Source organism: Gorilla gorilla, chromosome 7 (genome assembly GCF_029281585.2).
Source record: "Gorilla gorilla gorilla isolate KB3781 chromosome 7, NHGRI_mGorGor1-v2.1_pri, whole genome shotgun sequence".
Taxonomy (NCBI): domain Eukaryota; kingdom Metazoa; phylum Chordata; class Mammalia; order Primates; family Hominidae; genus Gorilla; species Gorilla gorilla.
In genome coordinates, this window is record NC_073231.2 from 149,177,259 (window position 1) to 149,199,611 (window position 22,353).

A 22,353-nucleotide genomic window follows, 5' to 3' on the forward strand; every position below is an offset into this window, starting at 1 on the left:
GGGGGAGAATGAGGATGCCGGGCAGCTGGTGCCACCTCACAAAGCTGTCGTGACAGGCAGAGGGGTGGCATCAGGACAGAGGAAGAGGGTCCAGAAGCGGAGCCCGCACAGGGGACAAGGAAGCATAGGCTCCAGCAGCTGGCTCGGGGCAGTCAGACACCCACGTGCAATGCACGAGCCTCGGCCTCTACCCCACACTATAACCAAAATTAACTCAGAGTTCCACCTAAACCAAGCTGACCTCGATGGAAACCTAAAACCAAAACTTCTAGGAAAAACATAGGAGGAAATCTCTGTGCTGCTGAATTCAGCAGATTTCTTAGACAAAACAACAAAAGCAAACCTGTGACAAAACATGAAACGTGGGACCTCATCAGTATTCCAAACTCCTGACCTTCCAAAGACATTGTTAAGAGAACGCAAATAGAAACTACAAACACCATGAAAGATTTTTGCAAATCATATTTCTGATAATGGACTTAAAACAGGACACAAAAGTACTCACCATAAAAGACAGATTGATAAAGTGCATAACTAAGTTACAATTTTCTGTTTGGAGACCTCACTGAGAAGTGAAAAGGCAAAGTCTGGGAGATGACATTCACAGCATGTGCATCTGGCAAAGAACCTGCATCCACAATGCGTTTTTAGAACTCCGATAAATGAGCGAGGAATATGCAAGCAACTCCATTTTTTTAAATAGACAAAAGTTCACGAAAGAAAATACTGAAATGACACGTCAGTACACCAAAAGATGCTTAATATCACTTGTCATTAGGGAAACGCAAACCACACCCACGGCGAGGTGTCGTTTTGTGCCCACTAGAAAGGTGCCTCGCACCCGCGGCGGGCGTGTGGACAGTTCAGCCTGGTGTTTCTAGTAAGCTGGACACACGTGACCCAGCAATTTCACCCCAAGTCCTGTCAGAGGCAACTCAAACGTATGTGCCCTCACCCACGTGGGAATGTTCATGGCAGCTTTACACATGCAAAGGCCTAAAACAGGAATTAATCAAACACCCACGAATAGGGAAATGGACTAGCATGAGTCACCGAACAGAGGAAACGCGACCCGGCCAGAGCCAGGCAGATGCTGCGGGACAAGCAGTCAGGGGCGAGCCTCGCAGGTGTGGTGCAGACAGAAACCCCGGAGGGCACAGAGTCTGCGGCACACACATAAAACCAGTCAGGCCATGGGCGAAGGGCAGTCACCTTGAAAATGAGCAAGGAAAAAACCTTGAGGCAGCACCCTCCCCTCCAAAGAGCTTCTCGCCAAACATGTCTTCCTGGGGGCTGGGAAATGGCATGCGGCCTCCTCCACTCTCCTTCTTATATGCCAGACCCCTGTCCTTTCAGCGGTCCACGGAGTAAGGACCACAAATCGGCCTCCACATCCACAGCCTGCCTGGGAAGGGAAAGGTCTGAGGTGCACTAGGCTGGACACACTGGCACCGCCTATGGTCCCAGCTACTCAGGAGGCCGAGACAGGAGGATGGCTTGAGCCCAGGAGCTCGAAGCTGCAAAGAGCCATGATGGCACCTGTGAGTGGTCACACAGGGGCCGCCGAGAACTTGCAAGGGGCGTTCAGAGGCAGCACTGCAGAACCGCAGACGCCTAGCCAGCCAGGTCCAGGACAGCTGTGGCGGCCGCCCAGGGTACCTACCTTTCGCCAGTCATTGAAGAAGTTCTTCCGGAAAACCTCCTTTGTTGTGTATTCGTGATCTAACATCCTCCCATAAAAAGTGGCGACCTCCTCCGCTGCCACGCTCAATCTCACGGGCTTTCCTGCAGGCATCGGAAGACACATCGTATGAGAGAGCGGCCACAGGCTCGGCCTCCAGCTGACATGACCTCATTGCTTTAAACTACGCTTTCGTGCGTACTATGCCAAGAGCAAGAAGCTAGGCCTTATTCTGTAAGTTCAGAAGCATGTTCTGCATGACACACGACAATCAACCTGCGTGGAGGTGACGACCACAGTGATCTTGGAGTGGGTCGTGAGAAGGCTGCAGAAGATTTCAGGCGCTCCTGCTTTCTCCTCCTTTACCACTTAACTTTGCTACTACATTTATATTACATGAAAATGGAACATGTACAATTTTAAAATATACCAATTTCCACAAAATTACACAAGCAAAATAAAAGTTAAGGCTTCAAAGCAGAAAACTGAGTAACTGTAGGTGTACCCTTTTACAACTCTGCCGGCCTCTGTCCCACCATTCCCTGCGTTTTATTCTAAGATCAGTGTGGTTTAGAGATGAGGGGGTGAGCTGGGAGCAGGCGAGCAGAGTGAGAGGCTCGTGGTGGGAACGAGGGTGTTCACCAGGAATTCTTTCAACTGCACGTCTGAAAAGCTTTCATAAGAAAATTTTAGAGAAATAAATGCATAATCATTTGGTAACAAGGAGGAAGGCATTCCTGATAAACATCAGCAATCCTTCCCCAAACTAGCTTCTCAGGACAGAGGACGAGAGGCCCAGAGACCAGCAGCACAGGCCCGAGGGGCTCAGCTCCCGCTGCCCCTCTGTGGAGGCTCGGCCCCACTGGGCCCCACGCGACAGCACCGCTCCCTGGACTGTCCACTATGGCCCTGCACAGGCAGTCCTCGCCTGCCATGTCCCTCCTGGCCAGGGAGGTCCTGCAGGGCTGCTGTGGGGCAGGCGAGGCAGCCGCTACACCAGGCCAGGGGCACAGCACGAGACGCTCAGCAAGGTCCCATGGCCTCCCGTGGGCAGCCCCCACAGACACAGCTAGAACCTCTGTCCCTGTGGAAGCTCCAGTACCACTTTGGAGAAACAGGCTTTCAACAAAACATTGCATCAAAGGAGCTCAGCGAACTCAGGTGTGCATGTGACTCGGCAGGGGGCCCGCGGGAGGGCTGGTGGGAGGGGCACAGCATGGCGTGGGGGCCTGCCCTGGGGGAGAAGAGGTTTGCTTTTCTTAGAAGGATGCCTTCTAGCAGAGATGAAGAAAATAGGCTGAAGCAGCTAAAATCAGCAGCACAAGAGCCAAGCCAAAGCTCCTGGGCCCTGGGGTAGAGAGGAGGGCTCAAGGGCAGGAGGGGTGTGTGGGCCCTGCTGCCCCAGAGCCCCCGGGTCCTGCCTCTGAGGGTGGCTCAGCGCTCATGTCAACCACGGGCTCCGCTTCTTGCTGAGAATCACAAGCTGGGGTCAAGTGACCGTTCTGTGATCCATGTGCATACATGCAGTGTACTTACGTACTGTGTATACTCAGAACACGAAGGGAACACAGTGGTGCGGGGGGAGGGAGGGGGGGTCGGCTCTGCCCAGAGGGTCCTGGACACAACAGGCACAGCCAGTGCAGGCTCAGCAGGAAAGGCAGGGACGGGAGCCCCCGAACTGCCACCCTCTGAGCATGGGTCAGTCGGTCAGCAGCCCCCACGCATCACCTGCAAGAAGAGGGCACGGAGTGCTCATAGCCAGAAGCCTGCAGTGGGGCTGAGGGAGCGAGCCAGATGCCCACTGGGAGCCCACGCCCAGGGAACCAAGCGGAGGCTGGGGAGGAGCCGCTCCCTGCATCCTTACCATCATAGAAGAAACGCACTCCATCGGGAAGGGGCTCGTATGGGGGTGCGAAGTACGGGCCCTTGTGCTCCAGCTGTCTCCACTTCACCCCGTTTTCGTGCTTCTCCTTCTCCCACCTAAAGACGGAGACAGGACGTGTCACTCTCCTGGGCCAGGCCCTGCATGAGCCTCTTCCCCGCTCCCACAGTAGCTCCTCCCTGTGGCTCCTAGCAGGCGAGCAGTGTGGCCTCCACCTCACGGGGGAGGAAAACAAGGCCTGCAGAGGGAGGCAACCCTACCTGACCTCAGACCCCGTGCCCGTGTGCCCGCCCATGCCCCCCACCTGCAGAGGCCCGTGTGCTGCTGAGTCACGGATCCCACCAAGCCCAGCTAAGCGGGAAACGCAACGTGCCTCTCCCAGGCTCTAGGGCCTCTCCCCAGATGGGTCCCTTCAGAGCCGGTCTAGAATCCTCGGGAACCTCTCCATGGGACCATTTCATTTGCTAAATAAAGGACCTGGCTGCTTACGAGAGAGCCCTGCCTCCGATGAGCTGGGTGGAAGGGGAGCCAGCAGTGCAGCCAGTGGAGAGGCACCACAGCAGGGCGCAGGACCGCCGCCCACAGAGGATAGGGCAGGGTAGAAGGGTGGAGGAGGCAGGGCGGGGAGGGGAGGCCCTGAAGCCAGAAGCCTCAGGGGTTTTCAGGGAAGGGCTCCTTTTGTAAGGCACTAACACAGTGAGGCTCCACAGGGCTCCCTGCCAAGGTCCCCCTCCCCAGGGCGCCCCCTTCTGGCAAGCCCAGCTCTGGAGGTTGGGGGGGTATTGGAGGGGGTGGGGGGATACAGCCAGCGTGGCGGCTACAGCCCATCCTAACTCTCCAGGCCAGTCATCATCTATCCATTGAGGCTCCAGGCAAGGCCAAGCCTGCCCTGAACCAGCACTGTGCTGGGTCCTGCGGATGCAGATCACCAAAACCCATACGAAGGGCTCAACTGAACCTAGATTCTGAGATGGGCCTGGGAGAAGAGGAGCGAGATGGGGCGTGGCTGGCAGGCAGTGGGCAGGCTCGGTCAGCAGGGCTGCGGGAAGAGCAAGTCCAGCACCCAGGATGGCCAGTGCAAAGGCCTCAGTGGGAGAGGCTTTGGCGAGAGGGTGGGAGCGCCATCAGGATGGGGGAGAGTGAGATGGGCACACCTTCTGAGCCTCCCCCAGATGCACAAGGACAGAAGGTTCCAGATCACACCCCCACCTGCCAGAGCCAGGAGACCCGCATGTGACCCCAGCCAGGTAGTGCTGTTGGGGGCCTGGTGGGCCTGGTCGGCTGGGATGAGTGTCCTCGGAGCAACAGGAAGTCTCTGAAGGGTCTGAGAGGGAAAGCATGTGCAACAGACATTTCTGAAAGGGCCTTTCTGGCTGTTTCTGCAGAGGAGGGAATGGGCAAGGTTAGAAGACGTAGAGACGGAGCTGATAAAGTAGGGAGAAGTTAACGGGCTCAAGAACCTTCCAGGGTGGAGCCGGGCGTGGTGGCTCATGCCTGTGATCCCAGCACTTTGGGAGGCTGAGGCAGGCTCAGGAGCTCAAGGCCAGCCTGGCCAACATGGCAAAAGTACAAAAAAACTAGCTGGCAGATACTGCAGGCAGCTGGAGTCTGGAGGGAGAGTCAGGGGGAGGGGGGTTCTGCTGACTCTGCAGAGCTTTTCCATGTCAGGTGAGACCAGCCTCACCTTTCTTACAGGTTTTAGGAGTTCAAGAGAGCCCGCCAGCCCTGATACAGCATGTCTAGGGTGGGGCTGATAGGAGGCTGCACCGCTAAGTGCCCTGAAGGACGCAAGCCTAGACAACGCCTTCTTAGAGAATAAGGGAAGATGGATCATGTCGGGTGTGAGAAAATGGGAAACCACATGTATCTCAGAACTAACTGATAGGAGCCAGGCGCGGTGACTCACGCCTGTAATACCAGCACTTTGGGAGGCCGAGGCGGGCGGATCACTTGAGGTCAGGAGTTCGAGACCTGCCTGGCCAACATGGCAAAACCCCCCGTCTCTACTAAAAATACAAAAATTAGCTAGGCGTGGTGGTGGGCACCTGTAATCCCAGCTACTCAAGGAGGCTGAGGCAGGAGAATCACTTGAACCCAGGAGGCAGAGGTTGCAGTGAGTTGAAATTGCACCACTGCACTCCAGCCTGGGTGACAGGGCAAGACTTTGTCTCAAAAAATAATAATAATAATAATAAAAATAAAGAACTGACTGACAGTAACCCTGACTGCCAAGTTCTTCACAAAGCCTCTAGAGTAGTCACACCACCAGTCTCATTTCACAGATGAAGACGCTGAGGTAAAACAACTTGCTGGCCAGCGGCCAGGCAGGGCTGCACCACTGGGTGTGCGCTCAAGCCCAACTGAGGGCTGCACATTGTAGTGACATTCTTTCACCCCTGCAGAGACCAGGGCACCAAGCACCACCATCAGACACAAGCTGGCTTTCAAAGCCAGAGACCTTGCTCCAAACCCACCTGTCCACCTGGGCGACTGCAGCTCAGCAGCACTTTTTGGAAAGCACCTACCTGCCTGTGCACCCTCGGAGAGATGTGCCTCAGTGCAGGGCCCACAGCCAGCCCCAGCTCCACGCGCAGGCCAGAACTCCCTCCTCCCAAGACACCCTGCCCCATCTGGGCTCTCTTTGGGTCCCAAGCTCCTGCAGGCAGACAGGACATTTCTGCAGCATGGCCTTAGGCAGCTGTGCAGGCCCTCAGCTGTGAATGGGTATGCTGATAGCGCACCACCAGGTCACAGAGACATGCCACGCTGGAAGCACTGAGTGAATGATGATAAACCGCGAGAACTGGCGGGAACTCCTGCAGGATCTCCCATGCACCAGTGAGGCTGTCAACTCTCCAGCTCTTCGGAAACCTCCAGCATTTAATGCGCAGAGACCCATCCCCATGCGGCTACCCCAGGCCCAGCATGCGCCGACAGGGCTTCTCACATGTCCTCCAGGAAAGCGCCTGGGACCACCAACGGCCACCAGGGCAACTGGATCCATGCGGCGTGTGCCTGGTGATGTAGATATGACAGTGAGTGCCCGCCGCCATGCAGAATCGGTCCTGGAGACAACCCGGGAACCGACTCCAGGAAAGAGCGGGTCTCAGAAGACCACGCACAGCAACATAAGCTTTTAATAAAGTACCTAACCAAACCCTACAGTGTTGAGGCCCAGGCACAGCTATACAAATGATGAAACCACAAGAGGAAAAAAAGAGGGGAGATTTCCCCAAATAGGGTTGGTGGGGTGGTGCCTGGGGAAGCAGGGGCGACGTCATGGGGGGGCCTGTACACCCCGGGCAGGAGGCGGGCCGGTCACACCGCGGCACGCATGCTCTCCTGGCCCCACTTTTGGGAAAACCGGAAGCAGGGCAAGGCCGTCCCACGAGGCCTGCCACTCCCCTTTCTGGACCTACCCCAGCCCGGTGCTCAGGGCCCTCGCCGCCTGCTCACTGGGCCACCTTACCTGGCTCCACTGCCCTTCTGCGTCCTGCGCGAGCCCGGGACACCCCGGGAGGCCGGGCGGCGGGGGACCTCCCCGAGCAGCGTCAGAGCCGCCCGGAGCCGCAGCAGCCGCACCACGCGCATCTGCCAGCCTCCGGGAAAGGCCGACAAGCTGGGCCCCGCCCCAGCGGCCAGCCCCGCCCCCGAGCGCGGCCTCCGCCCCCAGCGGCGCTCATCCCAAGGCTGGGCGGTCTAAGCCTGCACGGGGCTGCCGCAGCAGGACCACTGACTGTCCTGCCGGCCTCCCCCTGGTTTCCCTGCCTTCGTGGTCCAGCGCCCCTTCACGCTGGGCGGGGACCCAGATCCAAACCCAGTCCCACTGACCTCTGCAGCACAGGGCTGGCTGTCAGGATGCCCCACAGGTCACACGACCAGGCCAGTGAACTCCTGCCCAGGGCTTGCACACAGCTCTCTCCCAGAGCCTCTGAGGGCAGGGGCACCTAGCAGGTCCTTCCTAAGTACACGCTCCGCTGCTCTGGAGAAGGGACCTCACAGGCTCGGATGGCCCCCTACCTCATCCCCTACAAACAGCAGCACTTCCAGGACGCAGAAACCAGCAGAAGCACCTGCCGTCCAGCCCACAGCAGCCCCTCAGAGGTGGTGCCTCTGGACAAAGGTCACAGGAAGTCCTGCGAAATCATCCCTGCCAACCAGCCTCTCACTCCCAAGGAGACCAGAGACCAGGCACAGCTGGAGCCTCCTTCCTGCACTCAGTCCCCAGCGTGACTGCTGACCCTGGCCAGGGTTTAACCCCAGTGTCTTCACTGGGGAGCACGGCCAAGGGGCAAAACCTCTAGATCAGCACTTGGTGGCAGGCCCTGAGCCACAACAGGCCACACCGCTCACCTCTGGCAGCACTGCAGCCTTGGTCTTCCCCGGTAAAATCCTAACACCAGGACCGTGGGAAGCAGATGAATTCACATGCATTCCGCACTTTCACTGTGACCGTTGGGGGGAATGCAGTGGACACAGGCAGGAAAGGAGTCCGGGCTGCCACCGCACGCCCTCAGCGACCCTCCCCTGCCACCAACTGACTCAGTGTCCATGTCATCTAGCTGCTGGAAGCCATGGGCAGAGGCCGAGGGCTGCACTCGCTCGCTCTTAGGGCCCAGGCAGACCTGGTAGGTGTCCCATCATTTCGGAATGAGCAGCTCAGCAGCTGAAGGTACACACACACCAGGACACAGCAGCTGACTCTCCAGGTGGGCCACCTCCTCCCAGGGGCTGCGGAACAGTGATGCATATTTTTTCAGGTAACCCTTTCTACAAACCAGAAGAGGGCCTTGGCCCAGGCCCACCATTCCTTCAACGGAGTCCTGAGGTCAATGTGTTTTCCAGTTCAGGTTTCTAAGGGTTTTTGATTTTTTGTTTTTCACTTTTTGTAGAGATGGGGTCTCCCTATGTTGCCCCGGCTGGTCTCAAACTCCTGGGCTCAAGTACCTTGGCCTCCCAAAGTGCTGGGATTTCAGGTGTGAGCCGCTATGCCCAGTTGGTTCCTCAGGTTTTGTAAGAGGGAGTGTGGCAGGACAAAAACCCGAAGATTTCTCAATGGATGCAGAAAAAGCAGCAGACAAATCCAGCACCATTTCATGATAAACAGAATGGAAAACCCACTCAAGAACAGAATAGAAGGAAACTTAACCTGAAAAGCAGCATCTACAAAACCCCGCAGCTAACCTCATATGCCAGAAGAAAGACTGGACGCTCCCGCTGAAATGAAAAATAAGACGAGGATGTCCACTCTCACCACTGCCTCTCAACATGGTACCAGACGCTCTAACTGAGCAAACAGGCAAGCAGATGAAATAAGTCACCCAGATCAGAAAGAAAGAAGTAAATTATGTCTATTTGCAGGTGGCATAATCTTGTATATAGAAAATCCCATAGAATCCACAAAAATTGGCCGAGCACCGTAGCTCATGCCTGTAATCCAAGCACTTTGGGAGGTCAAAGCAAGTGGATCACTTGAACCAAGGAGTTCAAGACCAGCCTGGGCAACATGGTGAGACCCTATCTCTATAGAAAATAAAATTTAAAAAAGAATCCACAAAAACTAGTAGAGCTAATAGATGAATTCAGCACAACTGTAGGGTACAAGATCAATATGCAAACATCAGTTGTATTTCTAACCAGTAGCCATACGCAAACTGAAAATGAAATTAAGAAAATAATTTACTACAGCATGAAAAAATAAAATACTGCACGATAAATTTAACAAAGCAAGTATCAAGCTTATACTCTGAAAACTGTAAAACATTGCCCAAAGAAATTAAAGACAGCCTAAATAAATGAGCAGCCATCCCATGTTCACAGACTGGATGATTTCATATGGTTAAGACAGCATTGGCCGGGCGCAGTGGCTCACGCCTGTAATCCCAGCACTTTGGGAGGCCGAGACGGGCAGATCACGAGGTCAGATCGAGACCATCCTGGCTAAAACGTTTCTACTAAAAAAATTAGCCCGGCATGATAGCAGGCGCCTGTAGTCCCAGCTATTTGGGAGGCTGAGGCAGGAGAATGGCGTGAACTCAGGAGGCAGAGCTTGCAGTGAGCCGAGATCACGCTACTACACTCCAGCGTGGGCAACAGAGCAAGACTCCGTCTCAAAAAAAAAGACGGCAATACTCCCCAAACTGATCCAAAAACTCAATACAATCCCCATCTAAATTCCAGCTGGCGTTTTTACAGAAATTGACAACCTGATCCTAAAATTCACAGGGAAATACAAGGGACCCAGAATAGCCAAAACAATGTTTGAAAAAGAATAACAAAGTTGGAGGATTCATACTTGCTGATTTCAAAACTTCAAAACTGGCCCGGGGAACACAGCAAGACCCCATCTGTACTAAAGATTTTTAAATTAGCCAGGCATGATGGTGTACACCTGTAGTAAGGGAGGAGACCACCTCTCATATTGTCTTCTGCCTGATTTCTGCCTCAAAGAAAAGAAAAAGTAGGAGTTAAAGAAAAGGCAGAAGTGAAATTCATAGTCAAGCAGCCCGGCGCCACACCTCAGGCCTGGTAGTTAAAGATCGGCCCTGGACCTAATCGCTTATGTTATCTACAGATTCCAGACATCGTGTGAGGAAGCATTGCGTAACTCCCTGTTTGGTTCTGTTCTGGTCACCGGTGCCTGCGGCCCCAGTTACGTAGCCCCCGCTTGCACAATGTATCACGGCCCTTTCACGTGGACCCCTTAGAGTTGTAAGCCCTTAAAAGGGACAGGAATCTGGACCTCGGGGAGCCGGGATCTTGAGAGGCGATTCTACTGATGCTCCCAGCTGATTAAAACCTCTTATTCCCTAAAACCGGTGTCTGAGAGGTTTTGTCTGCAACCTGTCCTGCTATAGTAGTCCTAGCTACTCAGGGGGCTGAGTGGGAGGATTGCTTGAACCCAGGAGTTCAAGACTGCAGTGAGCTATGATCAGGCTACTGCACTCCAGCCTGAACAACAGGCTCCATCTCTTAAAAAAAATTTTTTTTTTTGGCTGGGCTTGGTGGCTCACGCCTGTAATCTCAGCACTTTGGGAGGCCAAGGCGGGCGGATCACCTGAGTTCGGGAGTTCAGGACCAGCCTGACCAACATGGAGAAACCCCGTCTCTACTAAAAATTCAAAATTAGCCAGGCGTGGTGGCTCATGCCTGTAATCCCAGCTACTTGGGAGGCTGAAACAGGAGAATCACTTGAACCCGGGAGGTGGAGGCTGTGGTGAGCTGAGATCGCACCATTGCACTCCAGCCTGGGCAACAGAATGAGACTCCGTCTCAAAAAAAAAAAAAAAATGTTAATTTAAAAAAGGGGGATAAATAATCTAAATAGACATTTCTCCAAAGATGAGATATAAAAGGCCAACAATCCTGTAAAAAGATGCTCAAAATCATCAGCCATGGGAGAAATGCAAATCCAACCCACAGTGAGGTCACCTCACACCTGGGTGGCTGCAGTCAACATGCTGGGGAGGGTGTGGAAAAGTGGCACCCACTGCACAAGGCCAGAGACACAGCTGGGGAGTCTGGGCCTGCAGACCAGAAGGGGTTTCTATGAACTGTCTGCCAATATTCCTGGGGTTGGCGGCCTCCTCCCCTTGTGCCCTCTTCTTCCCCAGGCCACTCAGGGGTTGCCCAAGGGAGCGGGAACAGGGCTTCACGCACTCTTCCTCACAGCAGCTAGGAGGACCCCTGTTTTGCATGAGAGAAACTAGGCTTAGAAAATTTAAAGAATTTCCCCAGAATCAAACAGGTGCTGAATGCAGGAGCTGATACCTATAAAGACCTTTCCCACCCAGAAGCCGGAGCTCCAAGGCTATGCAGGGACTGCCCAGGTGGGAGGCAGCGCCGCCCAGCAGACACAGCTGCGAGCAGTGGTGGAGTTTACCCCATCCAGAAGCCACACTGCAAAAGAAACAGTGACTTTGACCTTAACAATATACTTAATTTCAACTATTTCAACCAAAATACTGTCATTCAACATAATATGCTAATGCGATGGTACGCATCGTTCTTCTCAAAGCAGGCGTGCGTGTCACACCCCCAGCACGTCTCCACTGGGAGAGCTGCGCAGCTCGTGGCTGCGTACAGGACACAGCAGGGGTGACGGCTACAACTGCAGTGTGGCCCACTTGTGGCCATGTGACCTTGGCCCGGTTACTTAACCTTTTTGTACCTCAGTTTCCTCATCTGAAAAATGGACATAGCAGTACCTACTTCATAGGGGACTGACCAAAAGCAATGCCAGACACACAGCAAACACTCACTTACTGCTGGCTGCTCCCAGTACCCTACAACCCACAGCTCAAAGCTGCCGATGCAAGAGGGCACTCTGGGGGGCACCCAGGCTCCCTGGCAACCTACAGTGGGCAGGCAAAGGCCAGCACTGTAGCATTCCCACATTCCCAGCACTGGTCTACACAGCATTCCCCCCCTCCCCCACCGGGGACAGGGAGGGGAAGTGGGCCTGCGCTGGTCTACACTGCATTCCCCTGCTCCCAGCGCTGATCTACACAGCATTCCCCCCCTCCCAGCACTGGTCTACACAGCATTCCCCCCGTCCCAGTACTGGTCTACACAGCATTCCCCCCCTTCCCAGCACTGGTCTACACAGCATTCCCCCCCTCCCAGCACTGGCGTACACAGCATTCCCCCCTCCCAGCACTGGTCTACACAGCATTCCCCCGCTCCCAGCACTGGTCTACACAGCATTCCCCCCCTCCCAGCACTGGTCTACACAGCATTCCCCCTCTCCCAGCACTGGTCTACACAGCATTCCCCCCCTCCCAGCACTGGTCTACACAGCATTCCCCTCTCCCAGCACTGGTCTACACAGCATTCCCACACTCCCAGCACTGGTCTACACAGCATTCCCCCCCTCCCAGCACTGGTCTACACAGCATTCCCCCCTCCCAGTACTGGTCTACACAGCATTCCCCCCCTCCCAGCACTGGTCTGCACAGCATTCCCCCACTCCCAGCACTGGTCTACACAGCATTCCCCCCTCCCAGCACTGGTCTACACAGCATTCCCCCCTCCCAGCACTGGTCTGCACAGCATTCCCCCACTCCCAGCACTAGTCTGCACAGCATTCTCCCCCTTCCCAGCACTGGTCTACACAGCATTCCCCCCCTCCCAGCACTGGCGTACACAGCATTCCCACCTCCCAGCACTGGTCTACACAGCATTCCCCCCCTCCCAGCACTGGTCTACACAGCATTCCCCCCTCCCAGCACTGGTCTACACAGCATTCCCCCTCTCCCAGCACTGGTCTACACAGCATTCCCCCCTCCCAGCACTGGTCTGCACAGCATTCCCCCCTCCCAGCACTGGTCTGCACAGCATTCCCCCCTCCCAGCACTGGCGTACACAGCATTCCCCCACTGTCAGCACTGGTCTGCACAGCATTCCCCCCTCCCAGCACTGGTGTACACAGCATTCCCCCCTCCCAGCACTGGTCTACACAGCATTCCCCCACTCCCAGCACTGGTCTACACAGCATTCCCCCACTCCCAGCACTGGTCTACACAGCATTCCCCCACTCCCAGCACTGGTCTACACAGCATTCCCCCCTCCCAGCACTGGTCTACACAGCATTCCCCCCTCCCAGCACTGGCCTACACAGCATTCCCCCCTCCCAGCACTGGTCTACACAGCATTCCCCCACTCCCAGCACTGGTCTGCACAGCATTCCCCCCTCCCAGCACTGGTCTGCACAGCATTCCCCCCTCCCAGCACTGGTCTACACAGCATTCCCCCCTCCCAGCACTGGTCTGCACAGCATTCCCACACTCCCAGCACTGGTCTACACAGCATTCCCACAGTCCCAGCACTGGTCTACACAGCATTCCCCCCTCCCAGCACTGGTCTATACAGCATTCCCACACTCCCAGCACTGGTCTACACAGCATTCCCCCCTCCCAGCACTGGTCTACACAGCATTCCCCCCTCCCAGCACTGGTCTACACAGCATTCCCCCACTCCCAGCACTGGTCTGCACAGCATTCCCACACTCCCAGCACTGGTCTGCACAGCATTCCCCCCTCCCAGCACTGGTCTACACAGCATTCCCCCTCTCCCAGCACTGGTCTACACAGCATTCCCCCCTCCCAGCACTGGTCTGCACAGCATTCCCCCCTCCCAGCACTGGTCTGCACAGCATTCCCCCCTCCCAGCACTGGTCTACACAGCATTCCCCCCCTCCCAGCACTGGTCTACACAGCATTCCCCCGCTCCCAGCACTGGTCTACACAGCATTCCCCCTCTCCCAGCACTGGTCTACACAGCATTCCCCCCTTCCCAGCACTGGTCTACACAGCATTCCCCCCTCCCAGCACTGGTCTGCACAGCATTCCCCCCTCCCAGCACTGGTCTACACAGCATTCCCCCCCTCCCAGCACTGGTCTGCACAGCATTCCCCCCTCCCAGCACTGGTCTACACAGCATTCCCACCACCCCGTCGGGACATGGAGGGAGAGAAGGGGCGGGATAGGGTACACACCATTTCCACCTGCTGCCTTCGGCCTTCTCCCACCCTTTCCGGCTCTCCTCCTATGGCTTAGCTGCCTCCTGGCCGTCTTTCTTCTCTCCCTCTGGACACCCCAGCATCAACTGGCTCCCCCTCCTTCCACTTCTCTCTGCTTCTGGCTGGCTTCCGGCTGCCCTGAGCTTTCTCTTCTTGGGGCTTCTTCACCAGGCCCCCCACCTCCCAGTCGCCCTTTGCCCCAGGGCAATGGCGAGGCCACGCCGCTGGCTGTGGTGCCCCGTCCAGCTCACTCCCACACTGCACTTGTCTGTCTTCCTCCAGGTCCTGAGCTTTTCATTTCTTTGGTTTCCCAGTCCCCTCTTCCCCAGCTTTGTCTGTCTCCCTCTTCTTTTCTTTTCTGGAGACCAAGGCCTCCTGTCCCTTTTGTGCCACTACCTAATTGGTCACTTTCTTCTTTCTTGGTTTTTCCCGCCCACACTTCCTTTACATCCTCGTCCTCGCTCTGTGCTTGTCTCCTGGCCGTAACTCTCCTTTCTGCTCAGTGTGGCCCCGGCTCGTCCTCCGTGCTGGGGTGAGCACCATGCCCTCCCTGTGCACCTGCTCCCGGCCACGCTTCGCACCTCTCCTGTGGGGACCGCTCTGTCTATCCCCACTGCCCAGAGCGCACTCCTCCCCAGCTCCCACGGCGGCCCCTGCACTCTTCTGCTCCCCACAGCTGAGGGTCTCAGGCTTGCCCCTAGCGTCCCCGCCACCCTCTTCTCGTGCTGCCGCCCCAGTGCATCTCCCCACACGTTTGTCCTGAAGCCCTTTCTCCCCTTTCTCTTCGCATATTCTTTCTTTTTTCTCGGTTTGTGCCTCTCCTCCACACAGCCCTTGCCCCGGCCAGTGTCTGTGAGCTCACAGTCCAGGTCCTCTTCCAGAGCCCCCTTCCGGCTGGGCACCGCCTGCAGGGCCATGCCCTTCTATCTCTTCTCTTGGGTGTCAGGACCCCGGGCACATCCACCAAGGGCCATCTTCATCTTGTCTGCAGGAACCTCCGTGTGGCCTTGGGACCTTGCCCAGAACAGAGAGCACACACCATGAGAGGGGCCACAGGGCCACAAACATACCCACCCGGAGACCCCAGAGGAGGAGGGAAGGTTCACCTTCCCCACCCCAGCAATGGCTGCCCTCCATGGGCCTAACAGATGCTTTTAACTCAGCTTTGGAAAATGGCCTCTTGATCTCAGCCCTTGTGGCCTCTGTCAGGAGCAGAAACCAAGGGCAATGAACAAAGGAGCCAGGGGTCAGCTTGGGGCTGCTCCCAACTCCGGAGCAGGTGCAGGCCACAACAGGCCATACTGCCAGCGTCCACCCTGACCCAGGCACAGAACACCAGAAAGGGAAGGTCACAGAGCACTATCCCGACACCACTGCCCCATCCACTGCTTCCTTCTTCCTTCTTCTTCCTCTTCTTCTGCCTCCTCCTCCTCCTTCCTCTTTCTCCTCCCCCTTCTTCTTCTTCTTATTATTAGAGAGAGTCTCACTCTGTTATTATTATTTAGAGACAAAGTCTCACTCTGTTATTATTATTTAGAGACAGAGTCTCGCTCTGTTATTATTATTATTATTAGAGACAGAGTCCCGCTGTTATTATTATTATTAGAGACAGTCTCGCTGTTATTATTATTATTATTAGAGACAGAGTCTCGCTCTGTTGTTATTATTATTATTATTGAGACACAGTCTCACTCTGTTATTATTATTATTAGAGACGGAGTCTTGTTCTGTTATTATTAGAGACAGAATCTCACTCTATTATTATTATTATTATTATTACAGTCTCTCTCTGTTATTATTATTATTAGAGAGAGTCTTGCTCTGTTATTATTATTATTATTAGAGACAGAGTCTCGCTCTATTATTATTATTAGAGACAGAGTCTCGCTCTGTTATTATTATTATTATTAGAGACAGAGTCTCGCTCTATTATTATTAGAGACAGAGTCTCGCTCTGTTATTATTATTATTAGAGACAGAGTCTCGCTGTTAGTATTATTATTATTATTAGAGACAGAGTCTCACTGTTATTATTATTATTATTAGAGACAGAGACTCGCTCTATTGTTATTATTATTATTATTAGAGACAGAGTCTCGCTCTGTTACTATTATTATTAGAGATGGAGTCTCGCTCTATTATTATTGTTATTATTAGAGACAGAGTCTCACTCTGTTATTATTATTATTATTAGAGAGTCTCACTCTATTATTATGAGACAGAGTCTCACTCTGTTATTATTATTATTATTAGAGACAGAGTCTCGCTCTATTATTATTATTATTAGAGACAGTCTCGCTCTGTTATTATTAGAGACAGAGTCTTGCTCTATTATTATTATTATTATTATTATTATTATTATTATTATTATTGGAGACAGAGTCTCACTCTGTCACCCAGGCTGGAGTGCAGTGGCGTGATCTCGGCTCACTGCAACCTCTGCCTCCCGGGTTCAAGCAATTCTCCTGCCTCAGCCTCCCGACCACCACACCCGGCTAATTTTGTATTTTTAGTAGAGAGGGGTTTCATCATGTTGGACAAGCTGGTCTCAAATTCCTGACCTCAGGTGACCCACCCACCTCCGCCTCCCAAAGTGCTAGGATTATAGGCATGAGCCACCGCGCCTGGCCTGCTAACTTATTTCACAATAAAATCTTAGAAGAAAAGCAGACACTAAGTTCATTTGTTGTTTTCTCATATCTGCAAGAATAAGCATTCATGAGGCATGAGTGCCTGGGAAGTTGCTCATCAGAATCATGTTCACACATTTATTTCCTATTTAAGATGCCGACTTGGCCTTTTTTCTTGGGTGGCTTTTCATGGTTATTAGTCTTCACTGGCGTGGTGATCTGTGCAAATCTAGAATTCAAACGTATACATAAACATGCAGCTCCGCGGCTCATTTAGGGTTGCCATTCTAACAACAGAGAGTCAGAACAACCTCGTGGAAGCCTCCCAAGCTCTTCATGACCCTTTTCTCATTTTTCAAAAGTACACCTGGCAAAGCTGCTGGTGACCCACGTGCTGGGCATCAAGGAACCTCTGACTCTGAGCACAGCACCAGCTGGCGGTGGGAAGTCCCGCCCAAGGCCAGAAGCTGTGAACACGTCTCAGGCCCCTCCCGGCCCCGGGCAGAGTGGGCAGGCAGTAAAAGGCAGCTCCCAGGTCCCCTCTGGGCCCATCTCTGTCCCCACCAACACCACGGCAGTTCAGAAATCATCAATTTGGAAAAACAGTCTTTCCAAAGTAACTTTTGAAGAAAAAGTGTGAGAAAATATATTCAGAAACAAAACCCACATTGAACAGAGAGAGGAACAGACACTTCGCTTAAGTGGGAATGGCACGGGGCCCACCTCGGGCTGCACGCTGGGTCAGAGGCGCTGTCCCCGGGAACCCCGAGGAGGTTATGGGGGCGCCAGGCACCCCGGTCTGAACGCGCCCACTCATCGGCTGACTGGCCACCCTCACCCACACCTCACACTACGGCTGCTCTCACTCCACCATCTGACCATCACAACACACGCCCACATCCACGCAGACTGGAGACACAGTGAAACGCGCGTCTTGCAAGGAAAAACCCGTGAGATTTCTGAAAATCATGTTAGAGCCCTACTGAGGCAGAGGCCTGGGCCAGCCGAGAAAGGTGAGAGGAGGCCCTGTTGTAACACAGCTGGAAAGCAGGATTCATAGATGGATTTCATGTGGAATCTAGGCCCTCAAGGATGGGGCCCCCAAAGATGACACCAAGGTCTGTGCTTGAGAAGACAGAAGGAGCCGCTTCACCGAAACGAGAGGACTAGGGAGGGGAGGGCAGCAGACACCCACGGTCCTCTCGGGATGTGCTGACTGCAGAGGCCTAGAGTCCCACAGGGAAGCCGTGGGAGGCCCCCTCTGCCCCAGCCCAGCCCAGCCCTCCTGCTTGAGGAAGGAGTAGGGGGACACCAGGGGGACACCAGAGGGACAGGCTAGGAAGCACTCAGTAGCAGTGGCAGGAGCTCAGGAGGCTTTGGGCTGGCCCTGAGACAACACCACCCACTGGCCAGCAGCAGCTGGTCCTCCAGGTCTCCGTGACTCCCCCAGCCCCATCCCCACCCAGGATACAAAGGCAAGCCTCCCCACTCCCCAGCCACTCCCTTACTCAGTGAGGACCCGGGGCTGCTCACTGTGCCACCCGCCCGCCACGCAGCACCATTCCCCAGCTACAGGGACAGCTGATGGTCACACGGACCCCACAGCGATCTCTGTCACTCCCAGACACCGCCTCCCCAGTAACCCCTGTCGTGGGGGGTGTAGACGGAGAGGCGCAGACGCTGTCCTGTCAACAAGCCAGGCTCCATGTTGTCCGTAAGTGCAGGGCCCAGCACCTAAGGGTGATTAACTGGCAAGGACACCAAACAGCGGAGGAGGAGGGACCTCAGCTGAGCGAGATGAGCGACAGTGAACAAGGCCAGGCAGGAGACAGAATGGATGGGCGTCAGGGGAGGAGCCACCCAGCACCTGGAGAGCAGCTGTGGTCACAGCACGAATTCGTCACAGCCACAGTCATCAGCACGGGCTGCAGTCTGGGGTAGAAAAATCGGAAGGAAGGAAACGTTAAAGTTTTACGTGATAAGAGACCCAGGGGCCGTGTTAAAAGGTAACTCATTCTCTCCCTCATCCCAACTCAAGACACAATCCTGGCTCCACCTGGGCCAGCACAGGGGCTTGTGAAAACAGTACGCATGGGAGACTCCCCATAGACAGGTCCCGGTCCCCGGACACAGACACGTACCACACTGCAGGCACCAGCCAGTCCTTCCCGAGGAGCTTACCCTTACTGGGCAGAGCCACGCACTGAGGGGCAGAGCCCACAAGCCCACTGGCAGCCGAGGTCACCCCCATGCCTGACCTGGCAGAGCCCTGCAGGAGGCAGGTCCACAGGGCATCCCTGGTGGCTGAAAGGTCTGAACCAGCACTGGGCACAGGAGCCCAGCAATGCCAGCCCGAGGCGTCTGCTGGTCTCTGGAGGACACAGTTGCAAACTTGACACAGACACAGAGAAGCAGGCTGGCCCCTCCAGCTCCTGCTGCCACGCGCGGCTGGGAGGTGTCACTCACACCCCACGTGGAACAGGGCCTCTCGGGCTATACTCCCACACCTCTGGCTGGCACTTCAGCAGAGAGTTTTTCACTGTTTTAAATTAAAATACAGATAAGGCTTGCATTAATTTAGTAGAAAAGTTTAGCGCCAGCTCAGGGCTTTCATAAACTATAGAAGAATACATTACATTGTACCAGAACACAGAGAAGAGATAAAGTAATTCACACTTAAACTATACTGATAAAGTGAGTCATCAGTAAAATGGCAAAATCCAAATCATCGACACTTTTTCTAAATTGAAGTCCCACAAAGCATTTATTATTGCATTGCTTTTCAAACAAACCGTTATCTAACAACCCACTGGTAATGGGGTAGACTGTGGAGGGTCTGATTCTGCCCTATCAGCACATCCGCAGGAAACATCTGCAGAAATCATCACCAGGGAGATGCCGGGGGCAGGGGTGATGGTCAAGTGTGTGTGGACATGTCTGTATTCTGAGTGTGGCAGTGGCTTTGCAGAGGGACACTTCTGCCAAAACTCATCCAATGGTCACTGTCAACGAGTACAATTTATCACGTGTAGATAATGTGTCTGTAAAGTTCACTTCTCACTTCTCTGTGTGACTCCAGAGCCCAGGAGAATGGGAAGCTCTTCTGGCTCTTGGCCGAGGGTTTGCTTCACCTCCAGAACAGCTGCGAAGGCAATGCCAGGCCTCCTGAAGCTCAGGAGTGAGGAGGATGCCAGGTTCCTAAATATCAGGCTGCTCCAAACTCCTCACAGGCAATGCAGGAACAGAACACCCAAAGGGGTTATCTTCATAGAGCACTTTTACCACCCAACTAATGGGATATTGAGACACCCAGAAACTTAGTTCTTGGACAAGGTATTGCCCCTCAAATTTGCTTTCCCTTGCCAAGATCTCACAAACTGATTTTTTTAAAAAAGATATATTTTAAACAAACAAAGCGGCACAAGAGAATAAGAAAGGGGGCTGTGCTGGGTATAGCAGCATGCTTGTAGTCCCAGCTACTCGGGAGGCTGAAGTGGGAGGATCACTAGAGCCCGGGAATTGGAAGCCAGCCTGCGCAACACAGCAAGACCTCATCTTAAAAAAGAGAAAAAGAGAAGGAAGGGGGATGTATTTTAGTCCATTTTCTGCTGCTGTAACAAATAGCACAGACTGGGCAATTTATAAAGAATACAAATTTATCTGGCTCACCAGAGGCTGGGAAGGCCAAAATCAAGAAGCTGCATCTGGCAAGGACCTTCTTGCTGCATTACCCCAGGGGCAGAAGATGAACTAGCGCACAGGGCAGAGGGAGGACACTAAGCAAAATCACGATGTTGATCAGGAACCAACTCCCATGGTAAGAAATCTACTCTCAAGATAACAACATTGTCCATTCATGAGGGTAGAGCCAAATCACCTTTCAAAAGCCTCACTTCTTTATTTATTCATTTATTTATTTTGAGAGATGGAGTCTCACTCTGTGGACAGGCTGGAGTGCAGTGGTGTGATCTTGGCTCACTGCAACCTCCTCCTCCCAGGTTCAAGCGATTCTCCTGCCTCAGTCTCCCAAGCAGCTGGGATTACAGGCATACGCCACCACACCCGGCTAATTTTTGTTTTGTTTTGTTTTTGAGATGGAGTCTCGCTCTGTCGCCCAGGCTGGGGTGCAGTGGCGCGATCTCTGCTCGCTGCAAGTTCTGCCTCCTGGGTTCACGCCGTTCTACTGCCTCAGCCTCCCAAGTAGCTGGGACTACAGGCGCCCGCCACCATGCCCAACAAACTTTTTTGTATTTTTAGTAGAGACAGGGTTTCACCATGTTAGCCAGGATGGTCTTGATCTCCTGACCTCGTGATCCGCCCGCCTTGGCCTCCCAAAGTGCTGGGATTACAGGCATGAGCCACCACACCTGGCTAATTTTTGTATTTTTTAGTAGAGACGGGGTTTCACTATATGTTGGCCAGGCTGGTCTTGAACTCCTGACCTCCAGTGATCCACCTGCCTCGGCCTCCCAAAGTGCTAGAATTATAGGCGTGCCTGGCCAGGCCTCACCTCTTAAAAGTAGTTACTATTTAGTATTAAGTATTACAAATGGCAACTAAATTGCAACCTGAGTTTTAGAAGGAACATTGAAACCACAGCAGGCAGGCAGGCAGGCAGCGGGGAAGAGTTGAAACAATCCAGGAACTTTATAAAGCACAATGGGAGAGAGGGCAGAGCCACCCTCAGTCCAAGGTGGGCTGTGCGGGACCACCGCTTTGAGCCCCACAGCAGGCCAGGCCTCGAAGCTCAGGCACCGAGGTGAGGACAGGTACCTGGAGCTCAGCAGGCTCCTCTGTGACGCAGCTGCAGCAGCCAGGGGTCTCCCCACGCTGAGGAGGGTGAGGAGGGGTGGCTGCCATGGAGGGTGCCCCGGAGATGTGGGGCCTGACCAGGGCCTCTGCATCCCACAGCAGCCTTGCAAGCCAGAGGGGACCTCCACCCAGGGCCTCCTTCTGTGCTAAGAGTGGAGTTCCTGGAGTTGGAAAGTCCTGCCCCCTAAGCCCTACCACCCTGGAGAGGCCCCAGTCAGGACAAAGCCCACTGGTAAACCCAGGCCCGCCCCATCCAGAGATACTCCCACAGCTCCCTGCTCCAAAGTCCCTCAGTCATTGTCACAAATAGTGAGCAGCAGACATGTGAGAAAATCACAAGAAAATGTCCACGCAGAGGACAGCACAAGGGGCGGTAAGGCCATGAGACCACCTGGGGCAACAAGAGAATTGACAGAAAACCCAGTCACGGCTTTGAGAGGGCCCAGGACTTCATGCCCTGAGCCGCACCTATGGCTCAGGACTCCATGTGACCCTGTGGCCCTTCTGTCCCACACTCACCTGACAGCCACCCCCCACTGACCTCCCCCACAAGCCTAGCTGTGTAGCCTGTTAATCCTGCCATGTAAAGGGGTGCCCTGCAGGGGTGTGGCAGGAGGGTCCTAAGAAGACCAGCATATTTCATCCTGTGTCACTTGTACTCACTGACAGCTGGGGGGTGGGGGGGTTGGGGGCCCTCCAGGTGGGCCTGATCTAGCCCCATGCGCCGCTGAAAAGCAGTTTCCTCCAGGTGGTGACAGGGAGAGTCAGAGACTGGATTCAGGTGCCTCTGCAGGCTGTGAGGATGAAGGGCCAAATGGAGGGGCATGGA

At 54.3% G+C, this 22,353-nt stretch overlaps 1 protein-coding gene across 13 annotated transcripts in view; it reads right to left on the bottom strand.

The window, feature by feature from the left end:
- Positions 1–22,353, bottom strand: part of TOP1MT (DNA topoisomerase I mitochondrial) — a 54,288-nt gene that overhangs the window by 20,651 nt on the left and 11,284 nt on the right. For 2 of the 13 annotated variants that reach the window (XM_055348397.1, XM_063708929.1), the window contains exons 3-5: positions 4,773–4,887; positions 3,546–3,661; positions 1,664–1,785 (exon numbers count right to left, since the gene is read on the bottom strand). In XM_055348397.1, coding sequence (XP_055204372.1) covers positions 1,664–1,785; positions 3,546–3,661; positions 4,773–4,887 — 353 coding nt within the window. Of the gene's footprint in view, positions 1–1,663; positions 1,786–2,186; positions 3,194–3,221; positions 3,410–3,545; positions 3,662–4,772; positions 4,943–6,088; positions 6,579–7,032; positions 7,209–22,353 lie in introns of those variants that run through there. The other 11 variants (XM_063708932.1, XM_063708930.1, XM_055348400.1 and 8 more) reach the window with 11 other exon arrangements.